This window comes from Schistocerca cancellata, chromosome 10 (genome assembly GCF_023864275.1).
Source record: "Schistocerca cancellata isolate TAMUIC-IGC-003103 chromosome 10, iqSchCanc2.1, whole genome shotgun sequence".
Taxonomy (NCBI): Eukaryota; Metazoa; Arthropoda; class Insecta; order Orthoptera; family Acrididae; genus Schistocerca; species Schistocerca cancellata.
Window position 1 is genome coordinate 75,520,462 of NC_064635.1, and position 26,968 is coordinate 75,547,429.

The 26,968-nt window shown below is 38.9% G+C and overlaps 1 protein-coding gene and 1 non-coding gene across 2 annotated transcripts in view; one reads left to right on the forward strand and one right to left on the reverse strand.

Annotated features, from left to right (window-relative positions):
* Positions 1–4,740: 4,740 nt before the first annotated feature.
* LOC126106895 (sortilin-related receptor-like) overlaps positions 4,741–26,968 on the reverse strand; it is a 193,742-nt gene continuing 171,514 nt past the window's right edge. Inside the window, exons 30-32 of the mRNA XM_049913310.1 lie at positions 21,215–21,414; positions 17,722–17,922; positions 4,741–5,960 (exon numbers count right to left, since the gene is read on the reverse strand). Coding sequence (XP_049769267.1) covers positions 5,899–5,960; positions 17,722–17,922; positions 21,215–21,414 — 463 coding nt within the window. The 3' untranslated portion in view covers positions 4,741–5,898. The remainder of the gene's footprint in view (positions 5,961–17,721; positions 17,923–21,214; positions 21,415–26,968) is intronic.
* Trnai-aau (transfer RNA isoleucine (anticodon AAU)) lies at positions 14,747–14,819 on the forward strand. The gene has a single exon. It is a non-coding gene; the product is annotated as a tRNA-Ile (tRNA).

Sequence of the window (26,968 nt, forward strand, 5' to 3'; positions counted from 1 at the left end):
AACAAGTTTTCATGATGTTAAAAGCTAGTAAGTACTTGTGCGTGTGAATTTTTGTCAGAATATACTGCTGAGTTAAACAACAGTAGACATTTATTTATTCTCATGGTTTGTCACTCCTGTGCATTGCTCTTAGAGAGTCAGAACACTTCATTTCAGGTTTGGCAAGTTGAGAGGTCGACACATGGACTGAAGACTGAACAGTATGTTCTCCCTTTACTTTCTGGCTGTTCGCACAAATAGCTAGTTTTCTGGCTCCTGTACAAGGATGCGGTATCCAAAAATCACACAACACTATCACACATTTCAACTTGTAAAACCAAAACTAAACAAACCCAAAACTGATACTGAACAAGGAATTCAAAATCCAAAATATTCAACAACATTGTATAAGGAGAACACAGTCATTTAAATAATTTATCAAAATGTTTGGTTTCTGGAATGTAAATTCCACATAACTCCAAGTTTTATATGTGATACACTTTCTGACAGAATGTAGACAATTCAGGAACTGAGCAGTAGATGCTCATAGACATGGACTTTGGAAATATGCAAGCAGCTAAGAGTGGTCGGTGCAGTGCTTTGTTTGAAGCAACTACATACAGTTTTTTTATAATTTTTTTCCCCTTCACGACTTTATCTGACAGTTTTTATGGACTCAACTGATATCAAAAGTGCAACACATAAAAGCTTCAGCAGAAAGAATCACACCTACCATAAAGTGACACGATTCAATTATTTATATGTAAATTATATCTTACTTAAATTTCAATAAGAATGGTTGCACAGAGCACTGAAACTAGAGTGATGCAGCTATGGTCAGAACGTTATGTAAAGAAAACGAAGAGCTGCTAGGGGGGTGGCTGGAAATGAATAGAACACCCAGGGTGCAGAAAATGGTTAGCTTCTCAGATATTCTAGAAAGATGAGTGAGAAATGCTCAGAACAACGCAGTGATGGAGAAGTCCCCATAAGTGGTCTGCAGACCACATGAAAGCATTAATGAAATCTCAATTTATTAACCATTCATGTTACCTAACATTTTGTCAACTACAAACTAAATTAGCAAGTGTAGAAAAAGGCCTCATGTGATAAACACCACTTAAATAGTAAACATCTAATCACCAGCATATAGCTTTGAGACTGATGTAAGTAATTAATCTTGGGGAGGCACAAGTGCATCCTGTCTGTCCTGATAGCGCCACAGAATTCAATGCCCCTTTCTTTCAGGGCAATTGCTAATGGTATGGACGAAAACCAACTATCAGCAAACACTTTGAAATGCCGTTTCTCTGGCAATGTTTCCATCAATGCCAAAACAATATCCCCAGACAAACCTAATCCTCTATCACTGCAAGTGTTTTTGCCAACATAAATTTCAAAATCATACATCTTGCCTGAAGCACCAACTCTTGTAAAAGATTTGTAGCCCCACTTGTGAGGCTTATTTCAATGGTACTATCTGTTCATCAACAGCTTGGTATTCTTCTGGAGGGAGTGTCTTCAATGATGACTGCAATGCAGATAAAAGTGGGCGAATCTTGAAGAGTTTGTCACCATTACTATTAGCTTCAGGCAAGTCTTGATTACTGACAACATGAAAATACCGCAGTAGCCAGAAGAAGCGAGTTCTGCTCATCACATCAGCTATTGGTAAATACCTACACTCATTCGACCAGTATAAATGAATGAAGGCATTTTGATTATGCCCATGTGCAGTAAAATACCAACAAACTGCTCCATTTCATTTTTGCTCGTCTGCAAAGAAACAATCTTCTGCAAAGCATAGATATTGGACTGCTCAGCAATGAGTACAAATACGCCATCATTCATAAATATTTTATAATATTGCAAAGGTGTCATTTCCTCTACTGGTGGTGGTGGTGATCCTTTCCATTCTGTGTCTTGTACCACAAAATCAGTTTTTCTAAATTTATAATCACTACGCTTACATCTATGTTTTACTTGCTGCTGCTGCTGCTGCTCAAGTGTAGATGGTGCTCCTACATTTGTATTGTTGTCCCTTACATCTGATTTTGGCTGAGAATCAATAACTTTACCACTCCTGACTGCATCAGCCTGAAATTTAAAGATATTGACGTCTAAAATACGTAATTATACTTATACGTATGTACTTTCTCAATATTGTTACTTCTGTTAGTGATCCCTACCTTTGGAAATTCATATTCTGTCTCTTGCTCCTCTCTAATTGCCGAAATTTCAGCTCCATCCTCCTTTTCCACCATCTGAATGAAATTCATGACAGCTGCTTCGGAAATAGCTTGAGAACTTTCATCAATTTCGACAGTTTCATCTTTATCTTCGCCCCCAACATCTGCTATATCCCCATCAGGGACATCAATGTATGCAATGAACTCATTATCGGGTAAATTCATAATATATTCTAGGTCAGCATCAGTCAAAAAGCCAGACATAGTGACGCAATATTTAAAAAGTCTAGAATGTGATTTTATACCTGCAAAGCAAAATTTCAAACACCTACATCAATAGATTTGTAAAGCGGGGCATTATATTGCGGAATTTCCACTCAATTCCATTATTGCTTTGAAGTAGCATAAGGTTTTTCGCAGTTTATCTTATCTGTAAATCATTATGCATGTCAAATGTATGATGTACTTATGCTGGAAGGATTGTCACAACACATGATAATTATTTCACTGTAAACGAAAGTGCAAAACTTGCGTATTTTACGCGTTTTTTATCATCAAATCTTCACTATAAAGACTGCAGCAACTAGCCACGCTCATCAATTGTTTCCTTTTCCCGCGCATTAGTTCCTGCCATTTGTTGTCAGGAACAGTCGCTACTGGCATGGAACTTCAAGAAAACAGTGGCAAAGAGTAGTTAAATTCGGTTTGATGCAAAATACATCTATGGAAAGACGATGTTTCTTATAAGCTACACTGGTAAAGAAAGGGTTAACGAGTACCAGTAGCACTCAGTAACTAATGCAACACATTTTTTTCTGAAAGCAACTTGGTTTTATTCAGTATTCCAATACATCATATTATTCCCCACTCTTTTAGGTACAAAACCCCATTTCTCAACATAATCTCCATTCAGTATGACAGCCTTAATGTCACCTTACTGGGAAGGCTTGTATGCCCCCACGGTACCAATCTACAGGTCATCTTCGGAGCCAACGTCTTATTGCATCAATAACCCATGTAATGCTTCCCATGCAGTGCACTCTTCATTGGGCCAAACAGATGGAATTTGAAATGTGTGAGATCCGGCTGTATATGGATGAGGGAGAACTTTCCAATGAAGTTTTGTGAGGTACTCTCAGATATACAGACTTGTTTGAGATCTTAAGTTGTCATGGAGAAGAAGTTGGTTTGCATTTTTGTGGTGACGAATACACTGAAACCGTTTCTTCAATTTCCTGAGGGTAGCACAATCAGCTTTGAAGTTGATTGTTGCACCATGGAGGAGGACAAGATCTACCTATTCAGAGTCACAGAAGGCTGTCGTCATTACTTTACCGGCTGAGGGGTGAGGCTTGGAACTTTTTCCTTCAGAGGAGAGGTGGTGCAGAGCCATTCTGTGGATTGCCATTTTCTTTCCAGTGTGAATGATGAACGTGCATTACATTGCCTGTGACGATGTTCGACAAGAAAGTGTCCTGATCAGCCTCGTAATGAGCAAGCAATTCTGCACAATGATCCTTCGTTGCTCTTGATGGTGAGGAACTTAGCAGGCATACACCTTTGAGTACCCCAACTTATTTTTCGAAAGTAGTATATTTGAACTAGAATTAATGTTTGAATATTAAGTATTGTTGGCATATTCACAAATGTGAAGTAATAACAAGATCATGCACGAAAATTATTGTCAACAATCGGGTTTTCCCTTTCTTGCGATTATTACTGCTAAAGAAAAAAAATGTAGTGCTGATAAACATAACTGTGAATGTTTTGTTATGTTATTTTTAATTTTTCACACACCTATTAATTAACATATAAATTTGCTGAACAATACTAATAACATGGAGCTGGTAATTATTGGTAATTATTGGAATCTAGAAATATGTGACTAGAGTTTACTGCAATACTTCATTAAATTTTGTGGCAGTAACACAAACTACATAGGAAGCTGTGGTTTATGAATTTTTCTGGATAGTTTGTGAAATGAGTTTATTATTGGTTATTTTTGCATGCACTATAATGAGTACATTTCAGGTAGTTTTTGAACATGATTTTGATTGAATGAAGGGGATTTTGTTTTGTTCTTCTGTGCTATCATTATCTACTGACTGTGCAAATATTAGTTCATTCATGTAGTGTTGCATAGTTCAATCGAATTTTTTTTATGCCAAGTGTTCTGTTACAACTGTTGTGATTGGTGACTGTTGTTAGCGGCCTTTATCATCTACTACATGTTTCTTACCACAGTTGGCTCTGGTGTCTGCCATTTTCACCAGACTGAGGTACTCACAGTAAACCATTAGCATGCTGCCATGTGAAAATCCCAGTGCCTTCTTCGTGAGCTCTAGAAATGGAGTGGCCTGTGTGTGACATGCAATCAAATGTGCTGATAGTATACATATTGACTGCACTGTGAAGGGCTTCCATGTTAACAGCCGACACGAGGCCTGGCAACAGCCACATGACTTTTCAAACTGTTCCATCTGCTGCAGCGACGAGCATTTCTTGTCTCCAATACAGCAGCTAAGACTGGTGATTTACTAAAGTTCTTAAATTTATTGCAAACAACACAGCATTCCAATTTGTATGTTTTATTGATTTTTCATACATTTTAACACAACAAATGTAAGTCTTCTGGGTGAAATATTTACAAATCTACAAACTTAAAAGTGAAAGTGTCAAACATCAAGACAACTGACAGAGTTTCTTTGGTTATAACGTAAGATCAATGTAAGTGAAGTCACAACCCTTTCCTTTTTTTAGTGGAACTGTAATGCCACAATACATCAAGTTTTAGATTTCAGCACAAAGCATTTTGGGAATAAGAAATTTAGACACACAGCAAATTTAGGAATCTGATACTTGGCTGTAGTGCAGATTATATAAACACTTGCAAACACTTACAAGTGGCTCCCTTATAAAGCCAGTTGCTGGACTACTTACACAACATACATTAACAGCATTGCAATTGGATGAAAAAAAAATTAAAAACTTGTGACTGCACTGGCTCTAGAAATAGCATCACACAACAGGAATATGAATCTGTCTTGATACGCTCTCTCGTCTTCAGCATCAAAGCAGGCAGTAAGCCCACAGAAGTACATGCTGTCTTCAAAATAAAGACACACACACACACACATACACACACACACACAACAGAATGTTCTCAAAATAAAAAAAGGTATACTGAAGATCACTTACAATTAGAAAGTCAATACTGTATCAGTTACTAGGGTTAATCAAGAATGGACAAAATTCTGGACAACAGTCTTCCACATGCAAAGCATTTGCTCACACAACTAAAAAGCTAAATTTTTCTTACAAGTAAACAGAAACATTCATCACTGTATAATAGCAACAAACAGTGGGTTCCCACACACACTGACCATCTCATCAACATCTGCCCTCCGCCCTCCCACCTTCAATTGTAAAACAATATGTAGTCTCATTTTGTATACAAAATCACAGAAAGTATAAAGAGGAACCAGAAAGAAAACAGACATTATGTGCTAATTAAAAAGATATTTGCACCTGACATTCCCAGACAACATAACTGCATTGTCATTTAGCATAAAACTCTTCCCTCCAGCGCAGTACAAAGTTAATAAGAGCATATTTCAGTCGCATATGCATTTACAACATTTATAGACTTTTGTATATTATTACATTTAAAACATTCTTTCAGACAGAAATCTAATGATGATTCTGCAACTTTCTGACTGCTGTCACCACTTCAGGCAATCACGAGGGGCTCATCATCTGAAAATCCTCTTATGGCAGGAGAATCATCCTCATCTGGAAAGAACAATTTTTATAATCAATAACAGTTTGCACTATTGCAAGTGAAATCGAGAAACGGGGTAACATTTCTACCATTCTTGTGCAATGGAATAATACAATATGTTAGCTCTATTTAATTAATTTTATTTCATACGTAAAGTATTTCCTGTATATAACTGAGAAACCAAAACAGTAAGATTTATTTTCAGCATATACATAAAAAAAAAGTCTATAGATTAAGTATTCTGACAGTAATACTGCTCCATTTGTGATAAATTTGACGGAAATTTTATTCCCGTGCCTCCTTTTTCTTTTATTCAAGCGTATTACTTTACAGCCATATAATGAGTAGCAACATTCCTTTACTTGTAGTATGTCTGATGCTAGAAGGCAGAGTAGCATTCGCCCCCCAGAATTGAATTATACAAAATGCGTCAGTTCTTAAGAGCCCCAGGTAAACAGCCTCTAAAATGTACGGGGAGGAGGGGGTCAGTTGGGGGGGGGGGGGGGGGGGGGGGCGTGCGTCACAACTCTGCCATATATTGAAGACAGTACATGAAAGCAAGGTTATGAGCTTTTACTTATGGACTTTATACTGTTTCTATAACTGCCTTTGATGAAACATTGTAGATAGCTTGAGGGAAAGAGAACCGGTGCCCATTATTGGAAGAAACACAGGTCACACCTGTATAGAAGAAGGGAAGCAGAAGTGATCTTTGATATCCACCTGTTGTAAAAATTTTCAAACGTATTCTGATCTAAGACAGCACAGTATCACAATCAGAATCTCTACACCAACACGAGTGGATTTCGAAAATATCGGTCATATGAAACCCATATCAGGTTTTCTCACGTAATGTCCTGAAAGTCATGGATCAAGGAAATTCCTGAAATGCACCTGACTCAGTACCAACACTTATTAGTGAAAGTATGAACATGTGGAGGTTAAAGAAATTTTTGACTATACTGAGGACTTCTTGGTAAGGACGATACAGCATTTTGTCTGAGTTGAAGAGTCATCGACGGATGTACAATTAACCTCAGGCACATTCCAAGGAAATATATTTGGACTCCTGCTGTTATCTATAATGAAGTACTGGCCAAAAAACGCTGCACAAACATTTAATCCAATGTTAATAAAACTTCAAGTTAAATACTTTATAAATTCAGTTCACTCTTGTTTCAAGAAGAACTAAAAAAAAATTAATATTTTAGTCTTCAGTTCAAAATTAGCAGTTAACAACAGCAATAACTGTGCACAAAGTACAACATATTAACACATCACCATACACTGAGAAATACTAAGAGAGACCCAGAGCGGCCTTCTTATTTTTTGTAGTGACACTAACAAAACACATGACATGAATTAATGGTAACAATCAAAATTAATTGCAGCAATTATCTTTAGTGGTAATCATAACAGTTATCTACCATTACATTCGAACACATAAAAACAATGAACTACATTTACAGATGGTCAGATTCTCTTAATCAAAAATCTTTCCATTCAGTCAAGTCATGCCTAGTCAAGAACTGCTAACACAGGTGTTGGAGCACGAGTGCATGCTACTAGAGAGTTTAGAACATGCAGTGATCAAATTTTTAAAGATGGAAAATGTAGATTAGGTTGAATTATGCAATCATTTTACAAGCATATTAATCTTATATAGTTGGTATTCCTGAGATATGACAAAGTCTTGCCTATATATGATTAATGTATCACCTACGTCTGACATACAGGGGGCATTAAGCTCATTTCCAGTCTTGCCGAGTTGCTATTCCAATTTCGGAGACCCTCGGCAATAATGGCGCAACAACAATGGGTTGAGGCACGAGTTGGAATTTGTATTGGTGATGGAGATGTACACAGGTCATCCATGCAGCTGTGGCATCAGTAGTGCCTAGTAAGCAGGAGACCCGGGTTTGAATCCCAGCACTGGTACAAATATTAATTTGTTGCTTTGGCCTACATCAGTGTCATACATTTACAAACAATTAACATATATTATTATGTCATTTACAGTGACTTAAGATCATTCAGACTACTGTGACCAATGAAATTTTGGGGCTATGACCCTAACTAATTTTGTTCTTCTCTCAATAATTCAGATACACGTAGTTTGTGCATCTACCACAAAAACCAAAATGCTTGTGGTCATTAACACTGAGAGCTGAAGAGAAGACACTCAGGCAACAACGATATAGCTCTCTCTCTCTCTCTCTCTCTCTCTCTCTCTCTCTCTCTCTCTCTCTCTCCCCCCCCCCCCCCCCCACCCCCCCCTTTTTCCTTTCAAGTGTTTTGCCGAGTTGTTTCGGTTTTGTGCACAACACAGTTGAGCTGAAGTCCAAACATCAAACACACATACGTATCAGCACAACTCGCAGTGCCTGAAGAAGATGACTGGGTTGGTCAGTGAAATATTGTGCATAAAATGGGAACAAAACCTCAGTGTTACACTTGAAAGCACACTGACATGAGATGTACATCACTTGCGCACCTTTCACAGCACAACAGTTGGTAAACAATTCCGGTCATCAATGTAGACATTGCTTTTTGTAAGTTGTCTTTCGGAGCTGTGTAATGAAAGTACCGAGGTGACAAAAGTCACGGGACAGCAATATGCAAATATACAGATGGCAGTAGTATCACATACACAACATACAAAAGGGCAGTGCACTGGCAGAGCTCTTATTTGTACTCAGGTGAATCATGCAAAAAGGTTTCTAAAGTGACTATGGCAGCACGACGCAAACAAACAGACTTTAGACACTTGGAACATTCTGTTTTGGAAATCACTAGGGAATTCAATATTCCGAGATCCACAGTGTCAAGAGCGTGTCAAGAAAATCAAATTTCAGGCATTACCTCTCACCACAGATGACACAGTGGCTGACGACTTTCACTTAATGACCAAAAGCAGCGGCATTTGCACAGAGGTGTCACTGCTAACGGTCAGGCAACACTGGGTGAAATAACTGCAGAAATAGATGTAAGACTTACATCAAATGTACACAGTAGAAGAGTGCAGTGAAATTTGGCAGTAATGGGCTACGGCAACAAACGACCGACACAAGTGCCTTTGCTAACAGCTCGACATCACCTGCGGCGCCTCTCCTGGGCTCGTGACCGTATCGGTTGGACCCTAGATGACATTAAAACTGTGGTCTGGTTAGATGAGATCCGATTTCAGTTTTAACAGCTAACAGTAAGGTTCAAGTGCAGTGCAGATCCCACGAAGCCACAGATCCAAGTTGTCAACAAGACACTGTGCAAGGTGGTGGTGGCTTCATAATTGTGAGAGCTGTGTTTACACGGAATGGACTGGGTCCTCTTATCCAACTGAACTGATTATTGACTGGAAATGGTTATATTTGGCTACATGGAGACCATTTGCAGCTATTCATTGACTTCATATACCCAAGCAATGATGGATGACAATATGCCATGTCACTGGGCCACAACTGTTTGCAGTTGGTTTGAAGAAGTTTCTGGACAATTCGAGTGAGTGATCTGACCACGCAGATAGCCCGATATGAATTGCAACAAACATTTATGGGACGTAACTGAGGTCAGTTCGTGTACAAAATCCTGCACAGAAAACATTTTCACAATTATGGATGGCTACAGAGGCAGCAAGGTTCAGTATTTCTTCATGGAACTCCCAGAAAACAGGCACCACTGCGCATCGGCAGCTATGGTGACGTAGGAAACTAATATGTTCATACATATATAGCATTAAGAGATCTTACATGATGCCATAAAAGAAACAGGACATCAGAGGATACTCCAAGAGTGTAGGAATTTTGTAAACCATACTAAAATGCATAATTTGGATTAAAGGACACATTCATATGTCCAAATTCACAAGTAGGTAGGCCCCAATCTGATATTAAGCTTTCCAGTGCACTTTTGGGATGCAAATTTTCTTTGAGTACCAGTACTGCATTGTCTCATGTTTGGTTCTTTATTATGGCATAATGCTGTACGTGCCAGAAGATGAAAATGTGCACGGGAAATTCAGTGAACAGTTGAAACTAGTCAAGGGTGTGGAATGAAACACTTCGTTTCTTATAAATTGACTGCATCTGTGGAAAACGTAAGCCACATTTATTTAGCAAACCGATAAAAATAACTCCATTGTTGTTGACTACCAAAAACATGAAAATTAAATAAAATCAGAAAACCGAAACTAGCAACATATTTTAGCCTTCTGTAATTAAGTGAATGTATTTTAATTTGATAGCTCCCGGCCACAGAAATCCATTTTGTTTTCATTTGATGTGTGAACTGTAAATAAAGAGGAAGCAGCAAAATCACTAAACTCAAACACGAGCCACTATCCCTCTCCCCACTACAGCCCTGACTGCTCTGGGCATACATGTATCTGGCAACTTAGACATGCCAGAAAAATTTTTCTGGGTGGCATGACTGCTTCTTCCTACCACTGCAGCCACACTTCAAGTAGTCAGGAGTAGAGAGTATTGTTCATACGCAACTCAACTGCACACGTGCCCACTGGCGACTGCTCAAAACGAACTTAATGTTAACGGTTATGACGTCACGCTCATCGGAAGCAGTTCACTGTTGATGAAGTATTCCACAGTCTTCATCTTAAAGCCTTTGACACATTTTGCTTTTGGCAGGCGCTTGTGTGTGCACTGTGTTTTGTTGTTGCAAATGGAGCATTTCCTTTGCAACTTAAGTTTTAGTTTGGTTTTAATCTCTCGTTTCTGCAGTAGCGGGGTACAGTAAAATTCTTTGTTAGACTATTAGTTCTTACCAGTCAAATTCACAATAATTTAACTGAAACTAAAACAATGAAAAATTCCTGGGCTTTTCCCGGTTTTCTCCAAGATAAAAAAATTCCTGGGTTTTTCCTAGGTTTCCCAGTTTTTCCAGAGCATATATGGCCTGTATGAAGCGTGCCGGGTGTACACGCCCTTGAGAGCTATGAAGTGTGGTGTGTGTACAATCATCTTCAAGACAACACACATCTGTAAAAGATTATGATAAATATCCACTGGCAGATATGAATCTGTAATTTTTATGAGGTTCTGTTAAATTACATGTGCGATACTTATTGTTCCGTGAGCAAAGTCACAAAAAAATGAAGAAATTCATTCCTTTCTACATACGGGATCACTCAGATGTTTCCACAAATGAAATTATGATGGTCCACGAACTGCTGCAGCTTTTTGATGTCTCAGAGCCGTCGCATACAGTATCATTCCAATGTCTTCCAAATATTCTCGAAATGCAAGAATCTATTTATAATATTATTTGGCAATCATAAATATGGATGCAGCAAAGAAAAAATTCATCACAGACGTATATGTCATCAAAAATAGTTGAATTCGTGAACTTTTAGTATTTTAACAAATTCAGATGGTTTCCAAATGTGACACGTACTCTGCAAAAGATGTTTCAAAATATTTGAGACCCACATTCTGTCTCAGTGGGTAAGTGGTAAAGTGGTGAAGTGATAAAGTGATAAAATGCCAGATCAAAGAACCAAAAGTCTCAGGTTTGATCCTCGGTCAGTCCTAGGATTTCTCTCGCTCACTTATCATTTCTTTCACCTCTGGTAGTATTTGTTTATGTGAGAAATCTCGAGTCGAACTATGGATTCAGAACTATGTTACACTGTAGATGCTCCTATACCTGGCTCTATTAGTCAGCTCAAAGGTCGGAGGACGGCACTGCGCCTAGTAATGTAGTGTGGTTTTCAAAGCAACCTTCAGATTGGTGGCAGCTAAAGCTCGTGTTGAAGGTCTTTCTTGCGAACTGTTGGCATCCCATGTAACTTCCACAGAAGTGCACCCCAGGCTCTGGCTTTTGACAATTTCCTTGGGGAAGGAGGATGTACTTAAAAACAAAGGAGTCTTTCCGATCACCTGGTTCATGGAAGCTAATCTGTACCACAATATATGGAATTATACACCAAACTGTGTAGATCAACAATAAGTTACAGACCACATTTAAAAAAAACCTCACTGTCTTCAGCAGCCGGGAGAACAATCAAGTTAACAATGTGAAGCTTTTGTACTGTGGCTCCCTCTACTGTAAAGAAACAGCTTCTTTTCAGGTTAGAATTCATGACAAATAGTGTCTTTACCTGCCATTGACTGTATAGCATTGTTTAACACACTATTAATCAGAAAATAACTTACAAATTGTCACATAATTTTTCGCTACTGCATGGACACAAATTGATCAAACTTTGCAGCCTGCCTAGTTGTAGCCACCTCAAGCATCCATTCAGTTTCAGTCCCAAGGTGAATCATCTACCAAATTGTGATTTCCTTGCAGTGGAAAGAAAAGCAAAAGAACCTTCAAATGTAAACCATAAAGTTGTCCAATCATTTTTTCATTGACTGAACTGGATCCTTTCTTTAACAGCAGCAGCACACGGAAAGTTGATGACAAAGGCCTGGACCATGCAGGCAGAAAGTGTCAGGATATCTGTTCAACTGTTAAGTGTCTGTGGCTACATGCTTCTTGACAAGATTCACAGTTTCTGAGGGAAACATACTGGCTATAATTTAGTCTTTTACTCAGAAGATGGGTGAATATTTCTTAGTCAAGGTGTTATGAAAGGAATTAGTTATGGCTGTATCCCCAAGGCTTCACTGATATACCATATACTGAGAAAATATTGTGTGCATGAACATTTTACAGGAAATAATGGGAAGGTGGGGAAAAGAGGGAGAAACTTCTAGTGCACATAATCCATCCTCTTTTTTTGCCCACCAAGAGACACTTGAGTCTTGCTGTCTCCTGAAGTGTTCCAGCACTTACGTAATAGGGCTTCATGTATTTGTTCAGTGTTTTAAAATTTAATTTTCTACTACTTACACATATCACTAATTTTTATTTTTAAGCAGGTATCCCAGTTGCTGCATAAGTCATAAAGAATATTTAAGTAATAAGAGGATGCACTTTGTGACAAAACTAATCAAACTTCATTCTGCTTCACATATACATCATCAGCACCTACAGTTTCGATGCAGTGCATAAAGTAGTAGTAGTAGTAGTAGTAGTAGTAGTAGTAGTAGTAGTAGTCATAATAATAATAATAATAATAATAATAATAATAAAGTTCTTCTCAAATGATGTGCTATTGTTATTGTTTTTGTTTTGTATGAATCAAATGTCCAGTAAAATTTTGTAATAATACGTATGAAAGTGTCTAAATGAGAAAAATCTACGTACATGCCACAGAAAAAAAGAAAGCTGTGGTAGAATGAAACATGGCTCTACTGACATCACAATTTTACAGATGTGAATAGCTATTCACTACAATGCAATACCTTTCAATGTAATAGTTTGCTTACCAATGAGAGCACCAACTAGAATAGTTTTTAGGAGGAGGAGAACAAAAAATTAATTACTCCTCTTAAATGACATTATGTACAACAGAGAAGTTTAACACATATCATAAAATTCTCACTTTGCCTTGCTGTCACAAAAATATGCCTCCAATTTCTTAACAACCAACAAAAGAGCATTTAGAGCCTGTAAAGCACCAATGCTGTTTGGATACGCCTTATAAAACAAATATCCAAATAGCCATCTCTAATGGTGCAAATGCTACAGCTACCACAAACGCTCCCTTCTTCTTGCATCAGAAGTAAATAGCGCAATCGCAAGTACAATAAATATTCTTAAGTTGGCATTGCAAAGTAGGGTAGACCACTACCCATCACATAGTAGAGGTACTGAGTGCCAAATGGGTAAATTTAAAAGTAGACTGCAGGACATTTAAACTGTCAGATTACATTCTTTATGTGATGTGCCATCAGGGTCCTTCCAGCCGACACCAGCTTTTCTGAGCTGCACAGGTGGGAACTCTGCCTGTAACGTGTCCTTTACTCCCATAATCCCTGTCTCCACATGCCTCCACCTGCAGCAACCTTACACACACCTTGTATTTCACCAGTGCACCTGCACAGTTCTCATCCCCTTCTCTGGTTCACCGAGCGAGGTGGCGCAGTGGTGAGACACTGGACTCGCATTCGGAAGGACGACGGTTCAATCCCGCGTCCGGCCATCCTGATTTAGGTTTTCCGTGATTTCCCTAAATCGCTCCAGGCAAATACCGGGATGGTTCCTTTGAAAGGGCACGGCCGACTTCCTTCCCCATCCTTCCCTAATCTGATGAGACCGATGACCTCGCTGTCTGGTCTCTTTCCCCAAACCAACCAACCAACCTTCTCTGGTTCTCTCCTTCCACCACCTCTCCCAGTGCAGACACCTGACAGCCCAACACCCAGTCCCTACCACTTCCCCACACACTCCCAAATGCGTGTGCAAAGTCTACTTTAAATGACCACATCTGCCACTCAATATCCCCTAACAGGGTGTGTAGCAATCTATTCATATTGTATAAGGCATATTCCAAAACTAGCAACCGTTCGGTTATATAAAAAAAAATAAGCTCACGACGAAAGTAATAATGATGGAAGCAGAAGAAATGAATTAAAATTTGTGCCACAGCTGGGACTCAAATCCGGGTCTTCTTGCTTACTAGGCAGAAATGCTAACCATTAAACCACCACAGTACTATGGTCAACATTGCTGCACAAACTACCCAAGCTGAGTGCCCTCCCCAACACCAACTTCAATTCATATTTTCAGCTTATTTTCTCCCTACATTGTCACTGTTGCCAGGGCTCTCTGGCACTGGAATAGCACCCCAGCATTGGACGTAATGGGAATCTTCAGCTGAAGATATGAATCGAACTTTGTGTTGGGGAGGGCATTCGACTTGGATAGTTCGTGCAGCAATGTTGACCATGGTGCTGCAGTGGTGTAATGGTTAGCACTTCTGCCTAATAAGCAAGAAGACCTGGGTTCGAGTCCCGGCTGTGACGCAAATTTTAATCCATTTCTTCTGCTTCCATCATTACTACTGCAGACTTAAATGTCACATGGAAAACTTTAATTACAAGATCCATAAGATCATGACAAAAGGTGTCTATGGACAGTAATGTTTTACTACATATCTACCTTACTTTTCCTCAGTCACTGTTCACATCTGTACACTTTCTGTAACACTGCACCAATTTCGTAAACCCCTTTGCGTAGAAGTCTGCCATCTGGAAATTGAACCAGATGGTAACCCGAGTGTTGAATTTGTCATCATCTTGAAATTGTTGTTCACCCAGCCACTTTTTCAAATTCAAGACGCCAAAATAGTCGCTTGGCGCAGGAATTGTACGGAGGGTGATCAAAAAGTTCCCAAAGTTAATCTTGAATCTCCTTCTCAGTTTTGGAAGTGAAGTGAGGATATGGAAAAGAAGGGAGAACATGCATGGTAGTGACGGAGGATTATGCCAGACAACAGCTTCTTGCGGTGCTGACTTTGGATTGCATGTCTCATATTGGTTAGCATTTCATAGTATATGTTAAGTATAACTGTTGGCCCAGGATCCATAAAATCAATGAAAAGGACGTCTTTTTTGTCCCAAAAAACAGAAGCCATCATTTTTTGATTCAAGAATGGAGATTGCTTAAACTTTTTTAGCTTCAGTGAACTGGGATGGCACCACTGCATTGACTGCTGTTTCGATTCTGCTTTGGTGTGCGATATCCGTGTCTAGTCACCCAAAAGAATGTGGGGAAAAAAAGTCATCTTGATCTTGTCTATAGTGCTCCAATGACTGTACGAACTACACATTCTTTACTCTTTGCGCTAATCACTGATCGTTTCTGAAACCCACCTCACACACACCATTTGTGACATTCAAGCTGTTCAGTGACAATCCTGTAAATCAAGGTCTGAACAACATTTTGGAATTCAGAATTCTCAATCACCAATTGCTTTAGAATTTTTGGTTCACTTGATCGACAATGTCGTTGATCCAAATACTGGACCTGCCATTCCACAGTTCATTGTGAACATTTGTATGGACATTCTGAAATTCTCAACACCATTTCCTAACTCGTTTGTCACTCATTATTTCTGGTCCATATGCCAGGCATAACTCACGATCGAGTTTGGCAGCTGAATATCCTTCTGCCACCAAAATTCTAATCACATTGTGCACTTCACAACGTGCAGGATCTACAGTTGTCTCTGTCATTATGATTTGCTATCACCGAATGCCAATTGACTGCTGAACCAAATCAACACTGCAGTAGTTCCCTAAGGAGTCGGTAGACACTTCATTCAGGCCTAACATCAGTTAAAATTAGTTCTGGAATATGCCTCATTGTTATTCCACAAAGGAATTTCCAGTTTCAAAGCTGACATTTAGTGATTTGTCATAAATGGAAATGTTTATCACAAGGAGTTATCTGCAAGCCTTAGTTTAACAAGTGTCATACTGAAAGTCACGAGCAACCCATTGCTAAAATTCAAATTTCAACAGTGTAACAAAAACAATTGCAGGATCATAATCTGCAGACTTTCCACTGTATGTTGCTATACCGTGACGTAACTAGCATCTATCATGTGACCGCAGGCAGTACTTCCAAAATAGCGGACATAGGTTTTCATTTTGACAGCATGCTGTAATTGAATTCCTTGTCAAAGGCGGAAAATCTGCTGCTCAAATTTATTTCAGACTTCAACGTGCCTAAGAAGACATCTGCACGGATGCTAGCTAGCAGCGTTAGGAGATGGGTGAAGCATTCCAGAGATGGAAAAACGAGTATCCGAGATGAGCCACGCACCAGTCTGCCACAGACTGCATCCACGTAATGCAACAAGGAGGGAGTTGGTGAGCTCATTAGAGAAGACAGGCAAGTCACAGTGAATGAAATCATGCTGAGCTTGCAGTAGGACACAGCTCAGTGCAAGAAATGATTCAAAGCTTAGGTTATCAAAAATTTTATGCTTGTTGGGTCCCACATTTATTGACCAACAAGTTGTTGAACTTCAGAGATTTCAAAATGGGGGTGGTGATGTTTTGACAAGTATTGTGACAGAACATTAACACTACGAGATGGTGGCCGAGTATCTTCAAGGGACTGGAATGGAGTTCTATCGTAAGAGTATTTTCAAACTTGCAGAATGATAGGAAAAATTTGTGCAAAGAAATGGAGACGATGTTGAAAAGTGAGAGAAAAGCCTGTAGATTATGATTATGTACTTGGTTTCTCCAAAAAATAAACATCAAGAGATTTAAAAATTGTTGCTCACTACTGTCACTTGTACAAAATGAGTTTATTTTAAGTCTGTGTATCTTATCCCTAATGGATGCAGATGAACTCCATGACTACTCCTTTACAGCATTTAGAATAACACCGTATGACTGGTAGCGATCATTATTCTACATCATATTTTCTGTCTGTTTCATCAAATATTGACAGTGAACTGATACTTCCACTAAGACAGGTTACTCTGTAACTATGACATACGTTCTGAAGATGGGCAACATTGTTTGAAACTTGTCATTTACTTTTCTCGATTGCCCTAAAGTGGAAGGTATGAAAGTTAGAGGCAGAGGGGAGGGTGGGAGGGCTTTTCTTTTCAACATATCTTTTACTGTTTCTTTAAGCATTAAACTAGTTGAAGAAAATGCATTCAGTCTATATAAAGTGAAAATATATATTTCTATAATATTCTACTTCTAGGAAACTTGCTTTTCCAAAATATTTAATTGAATGTGAAATAATACTGCACGCATTTTGTTTCTCGATTAAAAACCGGGACACCTGGTCAGCCTACGTGAGGTCCCTTGGTAAGACTTGTATGAAAGAACAAAAATCTTTGTAGTGTACCAGGTCAAAGCAACAGTACCTTTTATAAAAAGTGGAGGGCAAACTTACCGAGTCCATCTGCTCCCGAGAAAGTTGCCGAGCCCGAGCGTGTGTCATAGTGGCTGTTTGCAAATGACACGAAGCTGTGCTGCAGGCGCCTGTGGCGGTACACCAGGAAGCCCACCACGGCAAGCAGCAGGCCGACCACCACGATCACTGGCACCACCACCCCGGCGACGCTCGATGCCGTCAGCACGGCCACCCACGAACCTGGGGGTAGGACGGTTGTGTGACAGTCGGTGCCATTATCCTCCAATTCTGTTAGCAAACTCTGGAGTTTCGAAGATTAATTTTATCAGGACATACACAGGGGGAACATCAACAACAAAATATTTGAGTTTGTTCACGTATATTTTCAGAGTATTATGGAACAAGGGACATACAGTCTCCAACAGCTCATCGCAGAATAATTATGTAATTATGATTTAATTTTATCCATTGTTGTCAGTGTCATCAGTGTGACTGTATTACTTTCATATAAAAAAACCACAACAACTGAGAGTAAGTAATTGTGATTTTTATCAGGGACTCATTTAAGACCTTTATCATTTCACATGATTTTTTTAAAAACAAGTTATCACTGGTCCTGCTAAACATAAGTAGGAACATTACAAGGTGATGTGCTGTATTGTAATAAAGCTATATTTTTTACAGAACTAATACAAATAGAGAATTACTAAATGTTTCCAGCAGTTGTTACATAATTTTAAGGGCAGAATATGAAAAAAATTGTAGCTTCATTGCAACATAGTAGGAACTGAAGTCCAGGGAGCAGTAGTAAAAACTTTAATGTTTGCCAACGACATTGCAATTCTGTCAGAGACAGCAAAAGACTTGGAAGAGTAGTTGAAAGGAATAGTTATTGACCTGAAAGGAGGATATAAGATGAACATCAATAAATGTAAAACAAGGTTAATGGAATGCAGTGGAATGAAATCAGGTGATGCTGAGAGAAGTAGATTAGGAAACGAGACACAAAGCAGTAGATGGGTTTTGCTATTCGGGCAGCAAAATAACTAATGTTGGATGGAGTAGAGTGGAAATAAAATGTAAACTGGTAATGGCAAGAAAGCTAACACTGAATTTGGATTTAAGTGTCAGGAGGTCTTTTCTCAAGGTGTTTCTTTGGAGTGTAGCACTGTATAGAAGTGAAACATGGATGATAAACTGTTAGACAAAAAGATAATAGAAGGTTCTGAAATGTGGTGCTACAGAAGGAGGCTGGTAATCAGATGGGTAGATTATGTAACTAATGAGGATGTACCAATAGCATCGGGAAGAAAAGTAATCTGTGGTATAACTTGCCTAATAGAAAAGATTGTTTGATAAGAGACATTTTAAGACTTAAAGGGATCACCAATTTCATATTGGAAGAAAGTGTGATGGTAAAAATCGCTAGGGACACCAAAAGAGGATTAGATGGATGTGGGCTGCAGTAGTTATTCAGAGATGATGAGGTTTGTACAGGATAGAGTAGCAAGCAGAGCAGCATCAAACCAGTCTTTTAATCGTGTACCACCATAATGACAACAGTGTCACATTGTAATATTCCTACTATGTTTAACCCAAATTCAAAAGTGATGTGAAATGATCGAGTACTGAAGGTGAACTCAGAGGACTCAAAATGCATTTAAATAAAAATCACAATTAGTGATTGAATGCTGCTGTGTCTTCCTAATTATAGTTTATTATGTCTGCTGCCCCATTTCCTTCATTTCTGCAAAAATACCTTCCCAACACGGAAAAAGCCTTAAAATGCAATCGCCAAAATGAACAACATTAAACACAGAGTAATGTAGCACCCTCACATGTGAAACTACGGTGAACAGGTTGAAGTAACTGCGAGAACAGCTAGGTACAGTGCCATCACACCACTCTTCCGCTGCATTTGCAACCAATGTGGGAGGTGCATAGTGATCAATTCTTCATCAACTGTTATTTCACACTGCCACAAAAACAGACCAAAGACAGAACCGAGCAAAAATAGATGCAAGCCTGAGAGAAAGAAGTAAACTGGGTGTCACTGTTGTCAACAGCAAGAACCTTGACTGAATCTAACAAGATGAGTGACTTGAACAAGTTGTTTCCAAATAATGCGCGCAGTGCATATCGTCGACATTTGCACTGTTGGGGACAAATTGTCAGTGCATTACAGATACTAAGATTAGTAGGGGTAAGAAATAAAAACAGCAATTACCCTGTGAGACTGGAGACCACATACCTCTCCACCAAAACAATGAAAAGAACATGTTTGAACAACCACCAAAACTGTCTCAGAAGAGTTCACATTCAGTCCATACAGTACATACCCTACTGAACAAATATATAAGAAAACGGGCATTTTTTTATATAGAATGTTCATAAATGAACATCTCACTTTCAATCTTAAATTATACCAGTTTAATTTAGATATTTACAACAAAACAAGTATTAAACTGAAGGTAAAATAATCTTTTTTCCTTACAAACATTCAATACATATAACTTTAGTTATGCAGCACATATCGAACCAAAAATTAATTACAACCAATCCCCCAATCAGAGACTTCAACCACTCTCATTAGAAAGAGATGCCAATGGGGAAGGTCTCCATCTTGTTGCCAAATAAAGTTTTTAGGTTCATCTTCTAATTGGAGAAAGAGACATTTTTGTGATGCATCCAGATAATCCAAATTTCCTAATGGAATAGTAATAAAGGTAATGAATTTTTATGGCATACTGACACAGGAGAGCACACATGGAAAGGGGGGGGGGGGACACTCATGGTATGAAAGAATCTAAAAAGTAAGTCATGGGATGGGAGCATCTGACACTGACAAAGAAAGAGAACCTTTATCGTACTGACTTTTTGATTTGCTCTAATTTTTCACTCATAACATTCTTTTTTAATTTGGAAACATCCAGTATCGACTATCAACTAAAACCAAGTGCCAACCATGACAACTCATCGCTTTTATGTGGCAGTTCATGTAGCCAGTGTGAGGACAGTTTCACGTAACCAATGGTTGATGATAGCAATAAATTACCGTTTGCTTTTTAGTGCTGAAACTGAAATTTTTCTGCCTCGAATTTGCTCATAGATGTTAGCTTTAAACGCTGCTAACAAAGCTATCACGAGTTTAGTTCTGCTGCTGATTACTGCTGTCCTTTTCTTGGATGCATTGCACATCATGAGGTTGTGATTAGCTTAGGGCACGAGTTTAAATTCAGGGCTAAAAGAAAACCGTGGTGGCAAGTGATGCACGTCAACTATCAAGTAATTTTAATTGAACTACAGCCAGAATTTGTTGTTAGCGTACTTTACAGAAGTAGCCAGCAGTGGTTTTTTCTATCCCCAAAGGCTCTCCTTGATGGTGGAATTCGTGGACCATGAAAGGTGAATAAATGAAACTGAATTAATGAACGAATGAATGAATACGATACAGAATTTGGCTCATTACACAATCTTGGAAATTATTCCTCTCGTGGTTCATAAGTGACTGCAATCTAGAGAAATACCTCACCTTTATCTGGACTGAGAAGAGATACAACTTCTGAAGGTTGTGAGCAGTAACCTTCCTTTGTCTGCAGCTGTACTGCAAAACTGTACGTCTGTCCACTCTTCAGCTCGTCTAGTGTCAGTGGGGGGCCACGGATCTCATATTCTGTAGCCTTCTGTTGGTCAAAAGCAGGACCCTCAGACACCAGCACTTTGTAGCGGTAACTGAAAAGAAAAAAGTTATTTATTAGCCCAGTGTTCATCAGAAGCAAAACCCAATACTGCAGACTGGAACTGTTGCACCCATAAATCTGTCATCAACAACATAATTACTGCAAAAAGAATGAAAGCTGAAACTGAATATTCAAAAAAATATTAGACTTAAGTTTTGGCAGATTATAAAGTGATAACACTTTCAACTGCCAGTAAATGCTCTTTCAAGACCACCACGTTGGGCTTTTACTATCTCAGAACACAACACGTGACCTGTAATTTGCAAGGGACTGTGACAGACGAGAGGTGGCAGTAGTAGTAGTTGTAGTAGTAGTAGTAGTAGTAGTAGTAGTAGAAGAAGAAGAAGAAGAAGAAAGTGAAGATAGGAAAAGCAACTGTAGAAAAATTAAGTGAAGAAAGAACACTCTTTATCAAGGAAATAAAGGGATAAGGTTTTGAGACACAGCCACTGACAGGGTCATGTCCCTTATTAATGGAGCATAAGTTTGGATGAACAATGATGTGGAAAGAAACATCAGAAACTTTCTCGAAGCAACCATCCTGGGATACCCTGAATGAAATTTTCACTCTGCAGTGGAGTGTGTGCCAATATGAAACTTCCTGGTAGATTAAAAATGTGTGCCAGAATGAAACTTGAACTCAGAACCTTCGCTTTTTGTGGGCAAGTGCTCTACCAACTGAGCTACTCAAGCATGATTCACAACCCATCCTCAAAAGTTTACTTCTGCCACTACATCGTCTTCTTCCTTAATCTGTCATGAAGTTTTGTATCTGTGCACACTCCCCTGCAGAGCAAAAATTTCATTTTGGAAATGTCTGCCAAGCTGTGAATACACGTCTCCGCAAGAACCTTTCTTCCAGGAGTGCTAATCCCACAAGTTTTCCAGGAGAACTTCTGTGAAGCTCAGAAGCTAGGAGATGAGGTACTGTCTGAAGTAAAATCGTGAAGATGGGTCGTGAGTTGTCCTTAACTCAGTTGGTAGAGCACTTGCCCATGAAGGACAAGTCCCAAGTCCGAAACTCGATCCGGCACACAGTTGTAATAAGTCAGGAAGTTTCATCCTGAGGAATGTCAAACAATTTGGGGAACTTACAGAAAGGTTACACATGGCTGATGTATGGAGATTTGACCACTGAAACTGAATGTAGAGTGCTGGTACTAAATTGAATTCAGAGGCCTATAATATTCCAGTTATGTGAGGTGACTTCATGTGAAAATGACATACCACCCTTTGTAGCAGCTGAAGAACCTGATACTGCTTAATCTCCTGACATCATAGACATAACATGCCATACATTTGTGGTGTTGCATCATTCTTTTAAAATTATGTTGCCTAGATGTTACAGTACCTGTTTTACTATTCTTCTGTCTTTTTTCAGCGATATGGAATGCAAATGCCATCCAACGATGACAGGATGAGTCAATACCAATTTTACTCACTTATAGCAAGGCACAAATGGCAAAATCTGGAAGTAGGTACAATTTATGAACTGGGTTCCATTAATAAGTCTGATTATTTTTAGATGTTTCAATGTTGTGTGTGTGACAAAGATGTGTCCTCCATATTTTTAACCCATGTTTCATTTGGTAAGTACAACACACTGTTTATCAAAACTTGACATTGGAGGCATAATGGTATTGACTTTTCGTCTGAGGCGATTGTCCGGTAGAACGCCTCCAGTTAGACATGAGGAAGACAAAACTCCATTTTCAATTTTGTCTTTAGTGTGTGTCCATCTTGATACAATGGGTATTGTATTGGTTCGCTATTGATTAATGTGCAATATGTCAAATTTCAGGTGCTCTGTTTAACTTCTTTCACAGCTTTTATTTGACAGGAACAGTTGTAAGTATCTGGCACAACACTGGCACAAAAAAACAGACACAAATTTTGTATTGTGTGATAGTTAATTTTAGCTCTAAGCTAAGAAAGATGTTTGTGGAAGTATGGAGGTGGTGGAGCCTGCCTTTATACTGCTGAGTTGGTATTTTGCAATGCATTAGTTAGTCACGAGCGTGTGTTTTGGCACTTTCAGTTACACAAATATTCACACAGAGTTCAGTTTTTCCAGCAGGAAACTGGGTGTGAAGCAACAAAGTTTCTTTCCTAATTTTCAGTGTGTAATTTAATCTACTGAGGGTATTTTATCTAAATAACACAGCATGTTTTCCAAAGATGTTAGAAGCACAGTGAGTAGCATATGCAAGACATATGAGGCAATTTAATTTGCTGGCACTGTGACATTCCCTATTCCTTCTATGTCATGGTTTTTCACTCACGTATATGTACCTCCTTTCCTATTCCATAGGATGCACAGAATGAAGGGGTGCAGCAGCTAGTAAGTATACTGTGCTCACAGTCACAAAGTGTGAAGTTCAAATTCTAGAGCTAGATTTGCGCTATTTCCCTAAATCAACTGAGGTGGGTGCATGGACAGGTCCTTCTAAAAGTTTACATCCAGCTTCCCCACCCATCTTATCCAATCAAAATGTGCACTCCATCTCTAGTGACATTGCTGTCAACATAATATCAAACCTAAAAATAAAAGGTTGTGTTGAAAAGTAATGCCTCCACATTTTTTATGTGAAAACTTTCAAAGCTGTTTAAATAAAACAAACATTCTACATCTTTATTATTCATGTTTAGATATTTATTTCCCAGCAAGAGACCAGTTTGTTGTTACCATCACTGTGCTTGTGCCTTTATATGTGTGTGTGTGGGTGGGTGAGAGGTGGGGGGGGGGGGCGTGTATACCTGTCCCTTTTTCCCCCTAAGGTAAGTCTTTCCACTCCCGGGATTGGAATGACTCCTTACCCTCTCCCTTAAAACCCACATCCTTTCGTCATTCCCTCTCCTTCCCTCTTTCCTGATGAAGCAACCGTGGGTTGCGAAAGCTTGAATTTTGTGTGCGTGTTTGTGTTTGTTAGTGTCTCTATCAACATACCAACACTTTCGTTTGGCAAGTTACATCATCTTTGTTTTTAGATACATCACTGCAGAATGTTTGCCTGTGTTGAAGGAGCCACCATCTCACCTCTGATTCCTCCTCAGCTTCGTCACTGTCACAGTGAAGTTCTAAAAGGTGCTTTTTAAGTTTTGGAAACAAATTAAAGTCAGATGTGACCAAGTAGGGATGGTATGAAGGACGAAGGATGACAGTGAACGCGAGGTGTCAGCTTGTTGCTGGTGAACAGCACTTGGGTGTGGTCTGGTACTGACAAGCTGAAGGAGTGGATGCTCCATACATTGACGAGCTCCTCGAGTTCGTTCTTTCAGTTTTCTGAGGGTCTCTCACGCACTGACACAGTTGCCCTACACACCACCATGTTGCATGCTACAATTTGGAGCCCTCAAGCAGAATAAGGTTGCAACTTAAGTAAAGCAGAAAAGTTGACACGTAACACCTCAACCAATATTGAGAGCAGAATAAAAATTCTGAGGCATTGCTTTTCAGCATGCCCTCATAACAGGCAGCCTCTAACAATTTTTTCCCCTTTCTTTTCAAATATGGTATCCCGGCTGAGACACAAAGTTGAAATATGGTCACTATTTTTTATTTACTTAAATTTGGCATATTCCGTGACAGTACCTTTTCCGTTAAATGTATACAAGGCGATATTAGTCTTGGCTTCAGTTGTGTAATGGAAGTATGATTCCACAATGCATCTTTGTCGGCTGCAGAAATGACCTGGTTCAATGTGTTTGCCACATTTTTGGTGCTTCAAAAACCATTTATTCGAATGTAGTTTCTTCTTATAGTTTATATAAAAAAAAAATTGTAACATAATTCAAAATTATTTATGACGGCGATCTGCACATTCTTCTTCCGTCAACATACACCAAGAGTTAACTGCCGACTGACTATAGTCAAAGACAACTCCAGCGTCAAAGACATTTTACACAACACACAAGCTTCCACTTGTAATCAGTCTCTTTGCTATTCTTTGATACATTTACTAATAGTAATCAATATGCTTTCACTCTCAAAAATATAAGTAAATTAACATATAATAAGGCAAATTATAATAAAAAAATTCTGACAAAAAATATAAGAAAACATTTACAATTTGCTATCGACAAATACGGTAAAAAAAATAACATCTCCCAGATCCATTACACTTTCAACTTACTTTCTTCCACATTCCCCCCCCCCCCCCCCCTTTTTGTATCTTTTTTCATTGCTGTGAATTTTAGTGCCATTCACACTTATTTCCAGTATGTTATTTCCTTATTTCGGGCAGGTTAACCACACACTGCCACCTGGCCGTACCTCGCTCGGCCTGGAGTTATGCAAGACCTCTCCACCTGATCTGCAGCAGAATTGTTTTCTATAACCCTTTACCATTCCTCGCCATGTAGAAGAAACTGTTTACAAATGCTAACCTTTCTCTCGGAATTTTTGCCTACTAATGAAGCATACTTCATAAACCTGTACCTTCGACCAGACAAAATGTTAATATTCGAACGGACTTATGTGCACTGGAAGCGCACATTGTTTTTCTGTTCTTTGAACTACTGTTTCTGAGTTGAATTGAAGACGTGCATGGAAAAATGGGCTAACCCTCAAATGTAAAAGCTTAGAGATAAGTGTTGCTATCTGTTGCTGGGTATAGGAGCTGTGAAAATTGACATTGGCCTCACCCCTAAATATCACTTTTGATAGTTCTGCACCCAGCAACAGATGGCAACGCTTATCTCTAAGCTTTTACATTTGAGGCTTAGTCCATTTTTCTGCACATGTATTCAATTGCTTGGTAGTATTGCCATAGTGCAAATACACAAGATGGCTGTTGGGGTGAGTAACATGCAGTGATTTGCCATTTGCCTTTGCAAGAAAAATTGCAATTAAATTGCCTTTGTGAAAGGTAATTTGCCAGCATATGAAAGCATAAAAAAATGTTGAAGTGCTTCACCGTAGTTACACAGGTCTGGAAGAGGCATCAAGAAGTGGCACACTACATCTAATGAAGGAAACTGGGGATCACCTTAAGGTGAAGAGAAGTTTTGCCATCACCATACCTACAATTGTCAGATGGTACATAAGACAGGTATGTATTCCAAACATTTGGCAGAAGTGCAGGTGTTAGTGTACAATCAGTACGTAAGATCTCACACGAGACACTGCATGTGATGAAAGTGTCAGCCCTCTGGATCTCTCATTTGTTAACCCCCACTCAAATGGGGCCTGACACAATACCTGTGGTATAAAAGTTGACCATGTGCATGGACAAGTAAGACAAGTTTTCAGTCATACGATCAAAATACACTGACAGGAAAAATATTGCAACATCAAGAAGGAGTTGTGTCACAAAAACAAAATTTAATAGGTGTGTTTCTACAACAGAAAGATTATGTCTATTCAAATTTCATACCAGTTGCACAAGAGTAGCACTAGTAGAGCCCCTATGAGGACACAAATTAGGTTTGCTTTAAATACACACTGTAACAGTCATAACCGTTAGTTACCTTTGAGACTATACACGGTTACCGTATTTACTCGAATCTAAGCCGCACTTTTTTTCCGGTTTTTGTAATCCAAAAAA